The 19,825-nt window shown below is 36.1% G+C and overlaps 1 protein-coding gene across 1 annotated transcript in view; it reads left to right on the top strand.

The window, feature by feature from the left end:
• Window positions 1-19,825, top strand: part of CSRP1 (cysteine and glycine rich protein 1) — a 29,611-nt gene extending 9,786 nt beyond the window's left edge. The window contains exons 2-6 of the mRNA XM_039329359.1: window positions 3,891-4,003; window positions 14,563-14,731; window positions 15,997-16,126; window positions 16,863-16,956; window positions 18,018-19,825. Of these exons, the coding sequence (XP_039185293.1) occupies window positions 3,892-4,003; window positions 14,563-14,731; window positions 15,997-16,126; window positions 16,863-16,956; window positions 18,018-18,094 (582 nt within the window). The 5' untranslated portion in view covers window position 3,891 and the 3' untranslated portion in view covers window positions 18,095-19,825. The remainder of the gene's footprint in view (window positions 1-3,890; window positions 4,004-14,562; window positions 14,732-15,996; window positions 16,127-16,862; window positions 16,957-18,017) is intronic.

Here is a 19,825-nt window from a genome sequence, read left to right as displayed (position 1 = left end):
CTTATTACATTCCAAAGAATATTTTTGGTTAAATCTAAAGCTTTATCTTAGCAACCCTGATTGAATCTGTTAAGTAGAAGTATTGATCCAAATGACTCAGCTTCTTTAATAGCATATTTAAAGATGTATTAACCCCAAAGCTACAGAGGAGAAAGTGGTTGTATTCATTTTGGACTCACTTAGCTTGCACAATCAACAGTTTCTCTTCCATGGATGAAACACATACTTAAACTTGCTTGATTCTGAAATACTTGTTGAAAATGTTTCACTTTCAGGTCATCACATTAATCCTGCTCTCAGCATGGCTTATCCATGTCAATACTTTAATTTTTCTTCTGGGAGAGGCTGAAATAATAGTAGTTTGAAATCTAATCTTTGTCATTTCTATTTAAACGATTTTGCATAGCGCTGCTGGAATGGGTTTGAGACCAAATTAAACCAGGTAACAGTAAGCTAAATAGGTGAATAGACTAAGGCAATTTCCTGTGAGTCTTTTAAATTAATAATTTATAAGTATATATAACTTTAAGTATAATTAGATTGTAACCTCCAGAGTATTTTATTTGATTCCCTGATTCTCTGGTGGATTACTGGAAAATTAAATTATGTTAGCTTATTAGTTTCCTTTTATCATTCTATCTGCATTAAAATAATCTGAATTGGCATTAATCAGAACTTTGGCTTTTATCTAACAATGGCCTCATTAGAAATAAAAGTCATGGGTAGATTAGAAACTGGCATTAGACACATCCAGTGCATTTTTGCCAGTGAATTTCCTTTTCAGGCTGACAGACTTTTGCAGTTTGAAAGCTTTCTGCTGATGTATTTTAATTTCATGCATTCTCTCATGCTTCATATTCTCTTCATATTTCATGGCAGTACTCTATTGATTCAGATTGTATTGGTAACTTTCAAGTTGTAACAAATATTCGATCGGACATTCAAGGCAGTCGGTCTTGTCCCTTGGTGGCTTCCTCAACCACTCCTCTCTCTCTCTCTCTCTCTCTCTCTCTCTCTCTCTCCCTCCCTCCCTCCCTCCCTCCCTCCCTCCCTCCCTCCCTCCCTCCCTCTTTCTCTCCAGAAAAATAGAATTTAAGATTACAATATAAAATATATTCTAATCATAGTCTGGGATAACAAAATTTTTTGAATCCTATTGTAATTTGTAATATGCTATTTTTGGGTAGCATAAAAATTACAATTCACTTTTGTGAAGATGATGGCAGGTAAATGAAATAAACTTTAATTCTAGTGTAAAAACCAAGTATGTTCGCTTAATTATTCACTCATCACGGTTTTATCACAATCCAGACATCTTTTGCACAAAACCTGAAAGTATTAGCAGGCATTCCAGGTTAGCAGGAAGTAGTTCAATTAGTTTCAAATCCAGAAGACGACATGTTGAGAAATGCATTTCTCATGAGAAGCCACTGAAAATTATTCTTGACCTTGTCTTTCTGACCTCTAGTGATTCTATGTCAAGATCACATGGAGCTTTCTTTGCCAAGGGTACCCACAAGGGATTTGTTTTATATGCATTGCTTGTCATGCATATAAAACATTGAAACAGTTCTTTAGGGACACTCCTGTCTGTTGAAAGGCAGGGCTAGTTTCTTTCCTAGCCTGCTGCCCTAGTGGGAAAAAAAAACCCACTGGAGCCTGTCTGTTCTATTTCCTTTTAAGGCAATCTGTAGGTATCCAAGGTAATCTAATGATTTGGCTGAGAGGAACACAAAACACAGGTAATTTGCAGGATGAGGAAAGGCAGTTGTGGCAAGATAGCAGGTTTTGTTTTTAGTTTTCATTTTACATACATCTTTTTCTTTGGACAAAATATATTATCTACCGTATATGCCGGCGTATTAGGCGACCCGGCGTATAAGACGACCCCCGTCTTTATCGCCGAGCCGCATTCCTAGAACGTCGTCTTATACGCCGGAAACTACCAGTATTTCCGGCGTATAAGACGACTCGGCATATAAGACAACCCCCGTCTTTGGCGCCGAGTTTAGCACTTCCGGAAGTCATCTTATACGCCGGCATATACGGTAGTAATTTGGGAGTAGATGGTCCTGATATTCACAAAATACCTATATTTTCCTCTAATATTACAACATTTGTTTCTTATTTTTAATGCAGTTCAAGGTATTTATATCAAAAGGAAAATCTTTTGAAAAGGATGGACCTCAGATTTCACTTCCTTGTACCTCAGACACTGTTTTGTGCTTCACAGGCAGGCCCATTGGACAACTCTGTTTGGAGAAGGTTTTACAAAGAAACTTGAAGGTCACCCGGTTTTAAATTACAGGGTGAATAGACTAATTGAACTTGCAGAGAATTGCAGCAGATCTGCCTTGTTTTTCTGAGATAGGAATGCAGGCTTTGCTAAAATTTGTTATTTCAAGATACAGAGGACCTTTCCTTCTTGTATGCCTAGTCTTTTCCTCACTCAACCCCCTTGTAAACTTGCCACATATGCCTAGAGATGCTATGTGTTGTTTTTTTTTTTTTTTTTGGTCTATTTGATTACAATAGCACTGCTCTTCAAAAAGCTTCTCTACATGTCTTTTTTTTTTTTTGGTAGGATATTTTAATGATAGGAAAAGCTTTGTTTAAGTTTCCTGTCTTAAACAGCTATTAAAAGATACAGAATGAACAATAGGTTCCTTCCTTATAGGTTCCTTCCTTATATGCTACCTCACCTCTTCCAACAAGGGGTGAGGTAGCATCAAGGGGCTGATTATATCTGGTTATATATCTCAGCTCTCTGCCAAACTGGAGATGGAGTAGAAGTGCTGACCCAATGCTTGAAGGCTGTTAAGGTAGAAAAGAATAGATTTGGATTGATTGCATCCAGATCTGTATAGCTTTGGGTCCATGGGCCAGATGTTTCTGGAGTAGTACATTATTTGGCCCTGAACAGGGTTATACTCTCCCACTTAAAAGTTTGTCCACAACTTGGAAATCTTCCTGGACTTGAAGCTTCTGCTTAAGGAGCAGATAGAAACTGTGGTTAACAGGGCTTTTGCATAACTACCTCTGCTCCATTAATTGCCACCATTCCTGGATCAGGAAGCCTTGTTTGCAGTCAGTCGTACCATAATCACCTCCTGTTTGAATTACTGTATACACTCTACATGGAACTGCCCTTGAAAAGCACTCAGAAGCTACACCTGGTATTAAATTTGTATGAATGCCCAGACAGCAATGTATGTCTTCCGTTTACTCAGTTGACCCCACTATTGTAGAAGCTATATTGATTGCCAGTTGGCTTCCAGGTTGTCACCTTTGTGACCTTACATGGCTCTGAATGTGTTTATCTATGGGACTGCCTCCTCCTATATTCAGATTAACTATCTGATCAGATAAAAAAACTCAGTTTCCCCCAGACCTCATCTCTCTAGATCAGGGGTTCTCAACCTTGGCAACTTTAAGACTTGTCGACTTCAACTCCAATTGAAGTCCACAAGTCTTAAAGTTGCCAAGGTTGAGAACCCCTGCTCTAGATAGATCCATTGTTTATTACCTCCTGGTTTCAGGAGAATCTTGGCTTTGGTCTCTAGCCCAGGAGAAGGCATGTTCTGAATGTTGGAATACAGTGGTAGACATAAAGCTTTGTTTTTGTTGTTTTTTTTATCCATTATCATGCTGTTGAAATTTTCGTATTTTTCCAGTGGGGTTATTCATTTTTATGATGATTGTTAGCTACACAGAGCTGTAGTAAATACCTGAATTCTATGTGATTTTGCTAAAAGGACATTTGGGTAATTTCTCAGTAGAGATTTTAACTCGTTGACTCTAAAGCAGCTTCATCAATAGTTAAGTAATACGTACATCCTTCTTCGTTTATTTTTGAATAGTTACATTTATCTCATTTATTTTCTTTACAGGATGCCAAACTGGGGTGGAGGCAAGAAGTGTGGCGTATGCCAGAAAACAGTGTATTTTGCAGAGGAGGTACAATGTGAAGGCAACAGTTTCCACAAATCCTGTTTTTTGTGCAGTGAGTATTCAAGTCCAAGATTTTATGTAGAGGTTTTGTTTTTTACCACACCAATACGCTTACCTAACTTACTGTTACCAGAACTGAATATCAACAGTTTCCTTCAGCTGCCAGTGAGGAATAAGTTGACAATGGGTTTTGCCCTGTGCCATCACAGAGCAATCTTTGTTTTGATTTGTTGCAAAATCATTTGAAAGAAAAGCATATTTTCACCAAAAGTATTTATAGTTACGTAGCTCTCTTCTTATCTAATTCATTGTTTTACCTTAAAATTCTTAGCTCCTGGATTTAAGGCTTGTTAGATTCCTTGGACATGGATGGGATGAAATAGAACAAGCTGATCTAGTAGGATATAATATGAATCTTAAATAGTATACCAACAAAGGAAGAAGAGAGAAAGAAAAAAACAGTTAAAACTATAAGAATCCACCTCCCCCAGCTAGGAAAAAAAACCCCATGTTCTATATATGTTATAATAGATACATAAAAGTAACTCAATTTTTCAGCACGGAATTACTTAATCACTTTTTCCATTGTGTTAATAAAAAGCTAGGTCAAAGGCTAAGAATGAATATGTTTCTTCAATATAGTATTTTAAAAATCCAGAGAAATCATTTCTAACTATTAAAAAAAAAAGTTTTTGGCTCTACTCCAAGCTCTATTATTCCAAACTTCTTCCTAAGTCAATAAAATGCAATTTAGCATTAACGTGTTTGGAAAAAAATGTATTTTCCAAAACCAAGCCTTTGTCCTGCTGGGATTAATGGTGGAAAAACATTAATTTGACCTTCATTTTGGCTAAAGAAAAGCCAATCCCCAGTGAAGTTATTAGAGGGGTCATATAATAACTTTCTATTTGTGCACATATTGCCTTTTCCCTTTTAAATAAAATCACTCGTATTCCACAAAATAAGTCAAAATATAAGCTCCTGGCAAAGTTAAAAATTTGGAAAATTAACCTCTTTGTTATAATTTAAATAGAGAAAACCTATAGATCTGTTTAGTTCAGTTCTGAAGACAGTTCAAACTTCGTGTGTACTACAGCTACAATAGGTTTACTCATCACTCTAAACCAACATTAGTTAAGTTACATTATAACTTACCATGATGTATAAATCCTACTTCTGTGTGCATGTACATTGAAACACATGGTCTAATCTTCAAGTGGGGATGGGGTTCCAATGAGTAAGGGTAGCAACAGAAAAACCAAAATTCCTGTGTTCCACTAGATAAGATTTTTAATAGTTGGGACCAAGACCATGTCCCTCTGCTGCACCTGATGAAGCAAGTAGAGAACTTTGGGAGATGTGAATGTATAATGAAGCTGAGGGAATACAAGTAGCCAGAGCCACATGCCAAGTGGTCACACATATCCCCTTTCTCTGGCCCCTTCCCCTTTATAAATAAATAAGTTTTATTGCTCTTGTTCTTTGACTTTCTATTGCAACCAGAAACAGATGATTCTTATTAGAAGATCAAACTGATCAGTTGCAGAGGGCTTTTGGAATTAACGAAAGATTATATAACAATCAGCTGAAGTTGTATATTACATTAGATCAGGGGTATCAAACTGCCGGCCCGCGGGCTGGACGCATCACAAAGAAACTGCGCCCACCCCATTGCCGGCAATGGGGAAAAAGTTCCGATACGTCACGTGATGTCACATGACGTCGCAAGTTTGACATGTCTGCATTAGATTGTATATTGTATTATACCAACGTATACTGTAGGTTGCATGTTTTTGGTCAGGAAGTTTCTGACTAAAAAAAAGAAACACACCAGAAAATCACCTACTTAGGTCAAATGTTGATCCCTACTTTCCTTTCCACGGGAAAAGCAAATTAGAAAGCTGCACTTCCTACGGCAGGGGTCCTCAACCTTGGCAACTTTAAGACTTGTGGACTTCAACTCCCAGAATTCCTCAGACAGCTTTGAAGTCGACAAGTCTTAAATTGCCAAGGTTGGAGACCCCTGTCCTAAGGAATGCCCAGGTTTCAAATGAAGAGTTTTACAACTAATTTTAGATATCCAAGTCTGTTTCCCGGCTAAAGGTACATTAGTTATTTTAAACAACAAAACAAAAATTCCAACAATTCACACAAGGAGGATAATGGGGAAGGTTGATTATATTATTTTTCAGCTTCATTCACTAGTTACAGTAACATATTTTCAATTTTGTTGACATACTCTTGCTCAGTTAGAAGTTTGTATAACGCAAAAGCTTGAATTATTGAAAGATACATCACAGCAATCATAAGTAGGACTCAGTGGGCTAAATAGAATCGCTCCTTAGTCTTGTGTAGAATCACAGCCTAAATAATTTTGCATCTTATTTACTGCTAGCAAATATATTTTGATTGTTACATATAGATTTTTTCCATGGATTTGTGAAAAATTATTTAATATTAACATCTGATCTCTCTACTCTAGATATTATTGTGGTTCTGATCTATTCAACAGTGAATTTGTAGATTTTATATCTTCAGAGCCACCTCCCTCCCCCAGTGAAGCTGGGAATCTGACAAACAGCCTCTGCAGCCAGCTGATATTTAGATTTTAATAGAAAGCTTTTTGTTCTTACTCACAGCCCCATTATTGCATCCAGGGTTGTTTTATATTCATGCCAGTCAGCTGACCTTTTGTTTTTGCCTTAGGAATCTCATGTATTCTAATACTTGTTTTGCTTGTTGCATAAGGTAAATGGTAGCTGGTAGGAGGAAATATAACTAATAGTACGCATGACCTGGAGTTCCCTCAAAACACTAAAGGGATTGGTCTCCTTAAGGTTGACCTGCTACAGTAGCTGGAAGCCATGTTTTTCCCCACAAGTGGATAATCATAAATACACCGTAGCAACAATACTGCTCTTGGAGCCTGCTTGATTTTTTAAAGAAACCTTATTCCTAAGATGTGTGCAAATTGGCTCCAATATGATGTAATTGTTGATTCCATTCAGATCATTGTTACAATACAATTCACAGTACTAATTCGGGGGGGGGGAATCATTATTTTAATCTAAATGGTTAACTCAGTTCAGAAAATCAGTTTGTAAGTATCTAATTTGATTCAACATTTGTATGAATTATCAGGCCGGTTCATGTTTTTAAATAATAGTTTTATTATGTTATTACAAAGAAAGACTAACACAAACTAAAAAAATAAATAGTGCAGAAAAGAAAAAATAAGAATATAGTAAAGAAAAAAAGAAATGTATAAAGAAATGACTTCCCCCCATTACAAGTATAAACAATGTTTTTTTCCCAAGTTTTTTTATTAATTTTCCAATATTACATTTACATATTTGAAAAGTAGCGTGGCGGTTGAGCACCGTAATTCCATTACATTTGAATATCATCAGTACAAATCTCGAAGTATTACAACAACTAATTCCCTCTCTTTCCCCCATAAAATGTACTGTCATATTCAGATCAATACAGTTCTTATTCTATCAATCAAACAAAATATCTTTCTAGTATTCATCAATAATCTTCAGTCTATACATATCTTAATTAATTTGACAGCCATCTTTTAGACCAGGGGTTCTCAACCTTGGCAACTTTAAGACTTGTGGACTTCAACTCCCAGAATTCCTCAGCCAGCTTTGCTGAGGAATTCTGGGAGCTGAAGTCCACAAGTCTTAAAGTTGCCAAGGTTGAGAACCCCATTTTTAGACAATAACCTAATAAGTTTTTCTTAACTTTAATTTTGCATTGATATTTAAATTTAATGTTTAATTTTTATCATTTCTGGATTTTAAATGATCCCAATTTCTCAGTCTCCTATCTCATAATTAGGGCTAATAATTTTTTTTCTTTTCCTCTTTCTACTTCCTTCCTTTCTTCCTTTCCAGAAAAAGAGAAAAAAAAATAAACCAGCATTTATACCACAAGCCAATATACGAATTTAATTATTAGTATTTATACTTCTAAGTTTTATTAACCTGTGTCTCAACTCATGACAATATCTTAAATTCAAGTCTTAGTTATCTATAAATATTCAAACTTTTAGCAAATCAGTAACCTGGCGATTAATTTTCCCTTAATATTTTAATTTAACGTTTAATATTTTTTTCCAAATTTTAATTAAGCACAATTCCTTTATCACAATTCCTCATATAATCTAATATTTAAAATACAAGCCTTATATGTAATTTCTACCATATATCTTAACAAATAATAAGACAATATAACATTCTTATTTCGATATTTATATTTCTAGATTTTATAAGACCAATTTTTTATCTCAAATCATTACAATATCTTATGTTCAAAATACATATTCTATCCATTTAGATATATTCTATTTAGATCTCATGTATAGATCAAAACCCCAATCCCTTTCAGTCTTATTCTAGCTTTTTTCCTCTGCCAAATCATCTTTCGTATCTTCGCTTTTAAATCATCAAAAAGATCTCCTTGTATTGTTGTGACTATTGTTTGATATTGATAAGGGCGTTCAGTTGCTGTTTTCTTAAGAGGGCTAGCTGATTTAGCAGGTCGTCTCTTTATTTTTCCTGTTCGATGCAGTTGTCCCAAAGTATTTATCTTCTCTTTCATCTGTTTTTCTTTTTTATCTTCAAATTCCTTCTGGTTTATAAGAAAAGTCCTTTCCTTGTTCTCTATTATCAGTTTCCTTTTTGTGTTTTCCACTGTTTGTATTTGTTGAGTATCTAAGTCTTCTGTCACAGCATTTGGTTGTTTCTCTTTCTCTATAAAATTCTGTATAGATGATTCTTTAGTTGAAGTCATAGTTTGAGCTTGCATACAAAGAGTTTGGATAATTGCTTTTAACATATAAAGAATTTGTTCCTGTGGGAGCATTTTAACATATAAAGAATTTGTTGCTCTGTGGGAGAAATCCATTCCTGTTCTATGATTGTAGTGTATTAAACTAAATAAAAAACTTACAATCAGAAAGTCCACCAAGTAAAGAGCTGAGCTGGTGCTTCAAGGTTGCTTTATATCTTATCTGTTTTCAAGGCTTTCAACAAGTCTCTCTTAAAGAATAGCAGGTTACAGTCTCAAATTTAGCCAGCAAATATCATCTCAGAGTTAGTTAGATCTTTTCAGGTTTTTCCCCCGCTCTATTTTAAGGGGGACAAAAAGAACCCAAATCTTCAATAATAATTAGAGTAAAAATCAGAGAAGAAAAAAAATAGAGAGAGTAGAAAGTTACAAGTCTTATAATCCACCAGTTTTAGAAAATAGAATTCCAATTAGGATCCCAGTATTTTTCCAACTCCCAAGTGATTGATCGCTGCTGTTTCTGGAGGAGGGCTAAAATCCCCCAGGGCGATTTTCGGCCCTTTTCAGGGCCCCCCAGCGATGCGAAACTGAACGGGGGAGAGAGAGATCTCCCAGCCGTCCATGGTGGCTGCATGATGAAACCGGAAGTCACCTTCTCTCTTTTTTCCCCTACATTCAATCATGACTGATTCTCAGAGATTGCCTAATCCCTAGGGTTTTCATAGCAGAGTTTTTCAGAAATTATTTGTCATTGCCTCCTCTCTAGGGCTGAAAGTAACTACCCCAAGATCACCCAGCTGGGTTTGTGATAAGGTTGGACTAGAACCCATAGTCTCCTGGTTTCTGGACTGATGTCTTAACCATTATACCAAACCCTCAACTCTTGTCCCATCTCTTATCTCTAAACAAATCCTTAAAGCCTCATCTCCTTTCAGTCTTGACCAGCAAAAGTCCATTAAGGATTACAGAGATAATAGCTTTCTATTTGCTGGCTCTTCAGTCTGCTGCAGTTGTTCATTTCTTCCCCTGAAGTCCCAAAAATCAGGCCAGTTCAGAAAATTGATTCAGTGATTTGACCAAATTCTCTTTGAATCATCTTTCCAGGCAAAAGCTTCATCCAGCCCACAGCATTTAGAAATGCTGTAACCAAGTGTTTTGCCAGTATGCCTGTTCGTACTAAAACTTCATACCTTCTGGTGTGTTTGTGGTGTATAAAACAAATCTTTTTGTTATAAATCAAGCTTTTGAGCTGCCTAGCCTTTGTACCTATCTACAGAACACTGTAAATTGCTAAGAAAAAAATAGACTATACAGTTCGGCGCAACTTAATTGCTTTTTTTGTATTTCTGCCATATATAATAGAATTGCTTCAGTGATGGAAATAGTTAACAAATTAAGTTTAAAAAAAACAAATGTTACAGTCAAAATTATATTTCTTATCAAATTAATGAGACTAAAAAATGCCTGAGTATCAGAGTAAATAATTTTATGAAATATGATGCATGCAGTTGTATTATATTATTATTTTACTACTACATGGCAAGGGGAGTTTTTAAATAGAGAATCTTCAAACTGATGTGGAGTTACTGGCAAAAAATAGATCTTTCAGTTGGTTGGTTAAAAACCATTTTTCAATTTGAAAAATACCTGTTAATGAGTTTGGTATAATTCTCCAGAAAGGCATATTCTAGAGGTAAATTTGAGTTGTTGGATTCAATGGCCAAAGATGGATGCTTCCACCACCTGCTATCTCATGAGAGGACATGTACTGTATATGTCAGGGGTGTTACATTGCCGGTGTGCGGGCCGGACACATCACATGGAAGCCGCACCCACTCCATTGCTGGCAATGGCAAAACCAGCCCAATACATTGCATGACGTCACGTGATGTCGTGAGTTTGACATGCCTGGTATATGTGGTACTCCAATCATCAAGGATATTGCTCATATTTTGTTTGATTGTCAACTATATGCCCCTCTTAGGGTTAACATTTCTACTCAAAAGAACAGCCCACTGAGATCTGAATTGCATACTGTCCTATCGCCTCCTGGGCTCTACTGTATACAGTGCAAATCTGCTAAATTTATAGTTAAGGCAGTTGAACTAAAAACCCGTTACATCAAACAGATTGAAGTATCCTATACAGTTGATGTATTTATTTGAATATTGAGTCTTTTTATTTACTACATATGTATTTTACTTCTGTATTTTCACTTATCTATTTTACCCAGGAATTAGATCCTATATTTTATTTTTGTTTCATATTTTGGATATGGTCATAAGACTAATTAATTAATAAACTATCTAAACTATAATCTATATCGGGGTCCTCAACCTTGGCAACTTTAAGACTTGTGGACTTCAACTCCACAAAGGTGGCTGAGGAATTCTGGGAGTTGAAGCCCACAAATCTTAAAGTTGCCAAGGATGAGGACCCCTGATCTAGATTATACTAAACACTGGGTCATCCTTTCAGATATATTCACTATTGCAGAGGCTGCATAGAATTACCCAAGCAATTTGGGACCTTTCCGGCAAGGTTCCCCATTGACTTTCTTCCTTCAAACTTCCCAAGAAAGAGAGTTGCCAGTCCAAAGCTGCCACCATGCTCCTGCCATCATCTGCAATCACATGATCCCCATTAACTTTCTCCCTGCAAGCTTCCCCATTGATTTATGACTGCAGATATTATATTAGTATATTCCTAAAAATCACGTATTTAGGATTAAAGACTGTCAGCTCACAAACAAGAAGCTGCATTACCAAATGTGTTACAAGAGTGAACTTAGATGAGATAGAGTAAAATCATCATTGTGTCACTTATTATGAAACTTTTACACCTCTTATTTTAAAACACCTAAGATATATCAGACAGTAGCAAATAAATACTTTAAATCTCCAAAAATTAAATTATAGCTTTCATCAGTAAACTATCCAAAGGTTTTGGAAAACAGGAAGTTCTTAATTAAATCTTTTTTTTAAAAAAAAAGTTTGTTAGTCCTGATAGGTTCTGATTAAACTTTAGGGTTAGGGTTTAGTTGCTCAGAATGAGCTTTGCACACCGACTGTATTAAATTTCTTGGACAAAAATTAAGAATGGGTGATAATTTCTCTAGAAGAATGAGTATAATAGTAATGAATCAATTATTATTGCATTGAATATAGCAGAGAGGTTTATAGTTCAACATGACTTAATAACAAATTAGAAATGTAAATGAATCATGGGCTCCTGCTATATCAAAATAGGCACTATATTTCTCTATATATGTTGGTGTGCTACAGAATTATCAAAGGGAAGGCATCATTCTTTTCTTTCTTTGTGTGCTTGTTCTCAATACACACACACACATTGAAGATTTGATGACAAGAGGATTAATATTTAGGTGAGGAGTTTTGCAATAATTCATCAAAATTTGCACAAAGGGCTAGGTAAATGATTACTTTTCTAAGATGGGAACAAGACTGTTTGGAAAAATAAAAGGTTTGGAAAAATAAAATACCATTGGTAAAAGCTGATGCCTTAAATATAGCTCTGCTAATGCAAGGCAAAGTTTTTCTTAAAATTCCAATATTCAAGCCACAGCAATTTATAGGATCTTAGGGGCAGGCAAGTACAAACTTCATTCCAGGACAATAAAAGAAAAATTAGCTGTTTCTTTATGGGGGAGGGGGGGAAGTTCTTCTAAAGATCCTCCTTTCATGGCAATATTTTATTACTGTTCCTGCTGGTGGTTTTCTCAGCCAACCCTTTGCCAGCCCAGGGAGACAAACACCATATTTGGTCATCAGGACGGGAAATTCAGTCTTTGTGTTTTCCATATATAGAGACTGCTCCTACTGTTCCCTCTACTGCATTCCTGAGAGGATATTTGATTTTCTATTTGCATTCCTTAAGAGTAAGACAACTTATTGTGGTTCAAAAAGCTCTGGCTGTTAAAGGCTAGCTGCTATAATCCATCATAACAAGAAGAGAACTTTGGTTGCAGCCTACCCTGGAGCCAAGTTAATTTTTTTTCTCGCAGACAATTGCTATGTTCTCGCAGACAATCATATGTTCTCGCAGACAATCATATGTTAATAAATGACAGAATCCAGCCTCTCTGGACAACACACACACACACACACACACACACACACACACACAAACACTAAAGCTGTATTTTGTCTATACTAATATCTATGCCTATGGTCTAATTCTAAAACAGCCTTACAAACAGTTTGGTCTTCTATCGCCTGAATTACAGTAAAGCAAATTCCTTAGTCACTATGTAGCTATCTTGAATGTTGTTATTGTCAGATGATGTCAGTTATATTCATGGCTTTAGTGTTGACTTTTTAGAGTATCTCGATTTGTGTTGATGGGGGGAAAAGGTGCTTTAGTAGCTGGCTGATGGCTCTCAGCATCTCTGCTGGAATGGGGAAGCTGATGGGTTCAATTTCTCCTTTAAATTTGTCTATTGTTAGTTTACTAGAGTCCATGCCTTCTCCTCTTTCCACCCTTAGTCATCTGCTAAGCTGCACTTTATTCTGATAGCTGCTCCACTTCTTTTCTGCTTCTGCCACGTAAGAAGTTTTCCCAATGCAAACCCATCCACAGATGCTAGCAGTAGCTTCCGTTTATACTTGGATAATTGGTATGTCCAGGTGATGCTTGGGCCCACTTAAAGTACCCCAAGAAGAAAAAAACAAAGAAAAGACAAAGCTCATGTTGGCCACTCCAAGGCTGATTTAACAATTTTTTAAGACACATCAAGCAATATACTACTAATGCTAATTGTAGAAATCTAAATATACTGCAAATAGAATGCCATGGAATTGGCCTGCAAAATACTGCAATATACAGAAAACTTTACTATGAATGCAATAGAGTAATAAATACAACAAATGCTTTATGAGTAATCCAGATTTTGCATAAAAAACAGAAAAATCCTAATGTGGATTGGCTACTCTCATACTTGAGACTATTTCCTTTGATGGATATCAGATTGGTAGTTTGGTGATTTAAATAATGTGCCATTTTTTGATATCTACCATTCTTTTCTTCTGAGTATCTTGCCTGCTGGCCCCAATTCCCTGTTTGCTATCTGATTTTTTAAAAACTTAACTGTACAGTCTATGTTTGTGATCAAAATTATCCCTATTAATGTGATGCTTTACCTCTCTCTGTGTACTTTTTTCTAGACATTCTGTGGGACAATCTCTGTTAGGAAAAAAAGGTCATGTCCAGTAGCATTTTTTTAACTAATAAATTTTATTAAGAGGCATAAGCTTTTGTAAAATTCCTGATTTTCTGCTTTTCCTGTATTTCTATTTGTGAATGGAAGTTCAGAAATAAAATAATACAGTTTATGGCTGAGAAAATTGCTCAAGTTAAATTGTTCTGTACAAATCCTTACTTGTTGCTTTTTTCTCTGTGCCATTTCTGCAATTAGATCCTTTTATCTTTGCTTTGTTAAAGAAAATGTGTAAGAGAAAAATACTGATTTAATATCTCCAGACTTTGCCCTCTAAAAGAAGATAGAGATACATTTAAAAAAGAAAAAAGAAAAGAAAATTGAGCTATAGAACATCCTGATAGATCAGCCTTTTATCCAAATTGGTTCCCTGTGTTGTACAACATTATTGAAGGCATTAGATTGGAAAAGATGGTAATAATCTTCCATGCTATATGTTGTTCACCCTAGATAATATACTATTTAGTGGTATTTAATGGTTCCACAAATATCCTAATTGCCTATATTACAAATTAGGTCTAATATATAAGCTTATAAAGATGACATCTGATATCTTTGTCCTTCCCAAATGGCTGTAGTGGTTTGCAAGAAGAATCTGGATAGCACTACAGTGGCTGTGCATGGAGAAGAGATCTACTGCAAGTCATGCTATGGGAAGAAATATGGACCAAAAGGCTATGGATATGGACAAGGAGCTGGGACTTTAAGCATGGACAAGGGTGAAGCATTGGGGATCAAATCTGAAGAGTGAGTTGTACTAATAAAAAAATCTGCAAAGTCTGATTGCTTAATATATTGATTTGAATTTATATCATTATTCAAATACTTTGATTATGAAGAAAGCAGATGTTGCCTTGGTAAAAATCCAATTTGCAGCAAAATAGGCATTTAAATTTCTGTTCTGAAACATAATCCTAGGTCCCAAATGCAATTCACTGTAAACCTACTTAGATATAATTGTGACCTATTTATATGAAATGCTAGATTATTATTGAACTATGGAGTGAAGGTTGATTTTTAAATGGGTAAAATAAGATTGGTAAATTTGTATACCCAGCATTCTCTAGATCCCTACAAGTCTTGTTCTCTGTTCAAATGTATATTCTTTTACTTCTGGAAAGTAAGCATAGCTAGAAGAACTGTGGATGCCAGAAAGTGTTTGGCCAATAGTGGTTTTTATTCACTGAGATTTTGGAGTGAAAAGGAGTGTAGCTTACTAGATAGCAGGTTACAGAGCCAACTATATGTTCAGAGCAAAAGCTTAGAAGTTTGATTAAAATTACTTTGACCAGTAATTTAGCACAGAAAAATACCTATAGCAAATTAATTTGAAGGCTATAAGGCAGGGCTATCAAACTGCCAGCCGCGAGCCAGACATGTCATGTGGAAACCGCACCCACTCCATTGCTGGCAAGAGCAAAATTGTCCCGATACGTTGCACGACGTCACGTGACCTCATGAGTTTGACATGTCTGCTGTAAGGTATAAAATTATGAATTTGTTGCAGAACACCTATAAGCCAGCCTATTTATATCATTTTATTAAGAATTTTAATTACAATGGTTAAAAACTAATTCAAACTAAATTTAGAGAAAGAGGAGAGAATGGAAAGCATAAAAGGTGCAGGAAAAAAATGAAAAAGAAAAAAAACCAGTCTGTTTTTGTAAGTCATTGTCAATCTTTTTTAACTTGAGTATCCATTATTACAGTGATAAGAAATATTGGGAATATAAACAAATTCAATGGTTTTATAGTGTTTAATATTGTAATTTCAAAATTATGAATTCTTACTGCTTTCTCATATATCTTACACTCATCAGCTAAAATAAAATCAAAAATCAAAACCAGTCTTATTTTTTATGTATCTATGCCTAGAATACTGATGACTTCTTTCTTTATATCACCACCGCTTTTCCACACACTAAATTGGGAATCCCAAATATTTTCCTCTCTGATATTGTCTCTATATACATACCTGGAAACATGAAATGACTGTTTTCTCGTCCTCACAGATCTCATCCCCACTACCCAACCAACAATCCTAATGCATCCAGGATTGCCCAAAAGGTGGGTGGTGCTGATGGCTGCCCTCGCTGTGGACAAGCTGTCTATGCTGCTGAGAAGGTGGTTGGAGCTGGAAAGGTAAGAACTATTATTAGTAAATAGTAAATATGAATATATTAATTTAGGCTAAATTGGGCTTTCTCTTTGTGTGTTTATAAAAATCTACATATTACATTTTACACTAATTTTACTAGCTTTATTTGTGTAATAAATTCATAAGTGAATATGTTTGTAGGAAAAAATACAATACTCTTCTTTGAAATTCTATGCTTCAGGATGTCTAAAACATGGAGAATGTGGTGCCTCTCCTCTTGCTTCTAATGTACAACTCCCAGCACTCTTGATCACTGGCTGCTGGGCATTTTATTCATTAATACCAAGGACAACTCAGTTTTCTATCTATGATAAAGGTTAGCAGTACAACTGAAACTAAGCAATTATCCAAGACTATAATTATTACTAAGAAAGATAGTTGGGGCATGCATCTGAAAATAAAAATATTAAAATCAAGAAATAATCACTTGTTACATACAGATACGGTTGTGCATTATCTGCAAATTTAATGTTATAAGTTCTGCGAATTCAGAAAAAACATGCAAAATCTACCTTCTTTTTGTGAAAATGTTACAATTATCTTTCAAAGTAGAATATTTTCATACAGGCCAGTATAAGAAACAGGAAGCTGATAGAAGGACTTCTGGCCTTGTACATCAATTTTATGGAGGGCAGTGCTTTCCTAGTCAAGCTCATGTAGGATATCAAAGTGAAATTATTCACTTCCATACTAACAATATGTCTTCTGTATTATGCGCAGTCATGGCACAAGGCCTGCTTCCGATGTGCAAAATGTGGCAAAGGCCTGGAGTCTACAACTTTGGCTGATAAAGATGGAGAAATCTATTGCAAGGGTAAGAGCTTCTACTTCAGGATGTATCACGTATGTTCATACTTAATGGCATGTAATGATTACTTGCTAGTCAGTATCGGATGCTAACACAGATGTTCTCTTATGTAAAATTGTTGCAAAATCTACAAATACTGTTTATGCAATGGGTTATGATTTAGAAGTTCAGGAGAGTGCCAAGCAGATGCCTTACATGTTTCTTGTAACACTTATTTACTCGTTTGATTTGCAATTTGATTATGGAGCAGCATGCCTCAGGTTATCTACTCGAGAGATGCTTTCTAATGCTTGATTGCATTTGGGTATATAAGATACTATACCAAGTCACAGTTCTTTCAATTACTCCATTTAGCTGCACTTGCCAGTGGGAATGGCTAAGCCAGTGATGGCGAACCTTTTAGAGACCGAGTGCCCAAAAACTGGCCCTGCCCCCCGCTCCACCTTCTGCTGTGCCCCTGCTCCGCCCCTACACCATCCCCCACCCCGCCTGCCCGCACGGCCATTCACCACCTCCAGGGCCCACCACAGATCGCCTAGGCAGCCCAGCAGCGCCATGGTGGCCACGCCCTCTACCCGCATCCTGCAGCATCAACTGTGCATGATGGGGCGTGAGGGCAGAGTCTTGTCTACACTACCTGGCTGTCATGTCCTTAGCTGCACTGCTCCACATGGGCCACACTCAGGGGTGACTCCTCCAGGGGGCTGCTGGTAAGGAGGGGGTCATGGGGAAAGGCGAGGCTGGGGCAATGGCACATGTGCCCACAGAGAGGGCTCCGAGTGCCACCTCTGGCACCCGTGCCATAGGTTCGCCACCACTGGGCTAAGCAAACTAGATTAATAGTGGGTAGAAGCCCCATTGACCAAACCTCTATTGTATTCTAAAAAGAGCATGACAGGCCAGGTGGAAAAAAAGTCTTAAAGCTGATAACCAGAAAACAGAAAGCTCTTGTTTTCTAAGCACATCTTCACTGATAAGCCTGTAAATATGTTTACTGTTTATGATTCTTCCTGAGCTCAGAACCTGTTTAATCGCTGATTGTTTCTTCTGCTGCTTCTCTTCAACAGGTTGCTATGCCAAGAACTTTGGACCTAAAGGCTTTGGCTTTGGCCAGGGAGCAGGGGCACTTGTCCATTCTCAGTGAAGAACTAGATCCCAGCAGCTTTGAAGCATCCTTTCCAGCACTGAATGCTTCGCCACAGCTGAGTTTATCCAATCCAATCCTTAGCAAGAATAAGGCTATCTTGCTAGTTTGTATGTATTAGTAATACAGTAACAATCTGCTACTCCTTTTTGCTAGATGGGAAGTCTTTCAAAGGGCCTTATTCCACAGGTCCTTTGAAGCCATACAGTAGCCTCAAACTCACCATGGCTCATATTAGAATAATGGCCTCCTTTAACATACATCCATGCATTCAGTCTTCACTGACGTTTCAGATGGCTACAGAGCACATAGCTGCTTTTGAATAACAAATACTGCAACAGTTGTCTTTCAAAATCTTTTCTCAACCTGGGCCAGCATAAATAATTTTTATTAGAATATATTTTATGATACTAAGTTACACATTAACAGTCTCATAAATAAGTACTGTGGAAAGTATCAGTGATCATTATGTGCTAGGATGCAAAGCTGCGAATTAAGAAATGCCCAAGTAAAGCACATTCTTCAAATTTTAGAGAAAATATAAATAAAAAACACCTTAGCTCTCAAGCTGAAGTAAATACTGCATTTTCAACAAAAAAATATGTATTAATCAGTGGCCGCTAATTAAGATGCTTTTGTACATTGGTTTGGTAGAATTCAGTTTGATTTTCAAAATTTCAAAGACCAAATTTCCAATTTTTGAAGATCAGTATGGATCTGGGTTTTTTTAACATTCCTAAAATGTTTGACTTTAGAGACAATCAGAATCCACCATTTTTCCGGATTCCATTTTTTAGAAAACTGGGACTATTAATATCCATTTTGTTGCTGCTTCATTTTTGCATTTTTCCACTTAGCTGAATAATTACTGAATTCACATATTGTACTAAGTTAAAATGTGATTTGGTTGAATTTGGCTTTGTATGATGTATGAACCCAACCATTATAATTTAGAAAACATGGTTTGTAGCGTAGTGTGATGTTTAAACCAAGCAAAACAGCTTCTTCACTTAAAAACAAATCATACCTTAGATTCAGTGCCTTAGAATGATATGTGAATCCCTATTGGTAAAATTAAAAAAAGATTAAGATGGATTGGAATTCCTTTTTTAAACTATGAAAAGTAAGAATTGTAGATATCTTCATCTTTGGACCAGAGTTGACAGTTCTAGTTCCTCCTTTTGTTAAACATAGAAGACTCCTGCTTTCACAGTCTTAAGTTTCACTGTTTTTTTAGTTTCTTAAACTGAAAAACCTAGTTCATGGACCCATATCATGCTAAATAGTTTTAGTATGAGCCTAATGCACATATTTTTCATTTATAATGCAGCCTATTTAATGATTTAATCCCCGTTCAGTACTTAATATGGGGTTAAATTAAAATGCAGTAATTCTGTAGACACAACAAAGAAACTATACCAGTGCTTTAAAAATAATTTAGAAAAGAAACTTCAAAGTGCATGTACAATAGTCGTAATTACTGCAATAGTAGTAATTACAATTGTCCAAATATGACTTTCCCAAGATTTTTCTATGGTGGCAGGGACAACCATATGATCCTGAGAAAATATATGGTTACTTTAAAATGCACTAAACAGGTCCTACCTTCATGCATCCCTGTGCTTTGAAGTTTCCTTTTGAAATGGAATCCAGAGTGTGGCATATTCTTATTACAAACATAAACTATGTTCAGAGAAATTTCTCTGCCTTTAATAAAGCAGTCAAAATGAA

Source organism: Crotalus tigris, unplaced genomic scaffold (assembly GCF_016545835.1).
Source record: "Crotalus tigris isolate CLP2741 ecotype Arizona unplaced genomic scaffold, ASM1654583v1 scf7180000024396.1518868, whole genome shotgun sequence".
In the NCBI taxonomy this organism is placed as follows: domain Eukaryota; kingdom Metazoa; phylum Chordata; class Lepidosauria; order Squamata; family Viperidae; genus Crotalus; species Crotalus tigris.
Note: the sequence above shows the minus strand (reverse complement) of the source record. Positions and strands in the feature narration are given on the sequence as shown.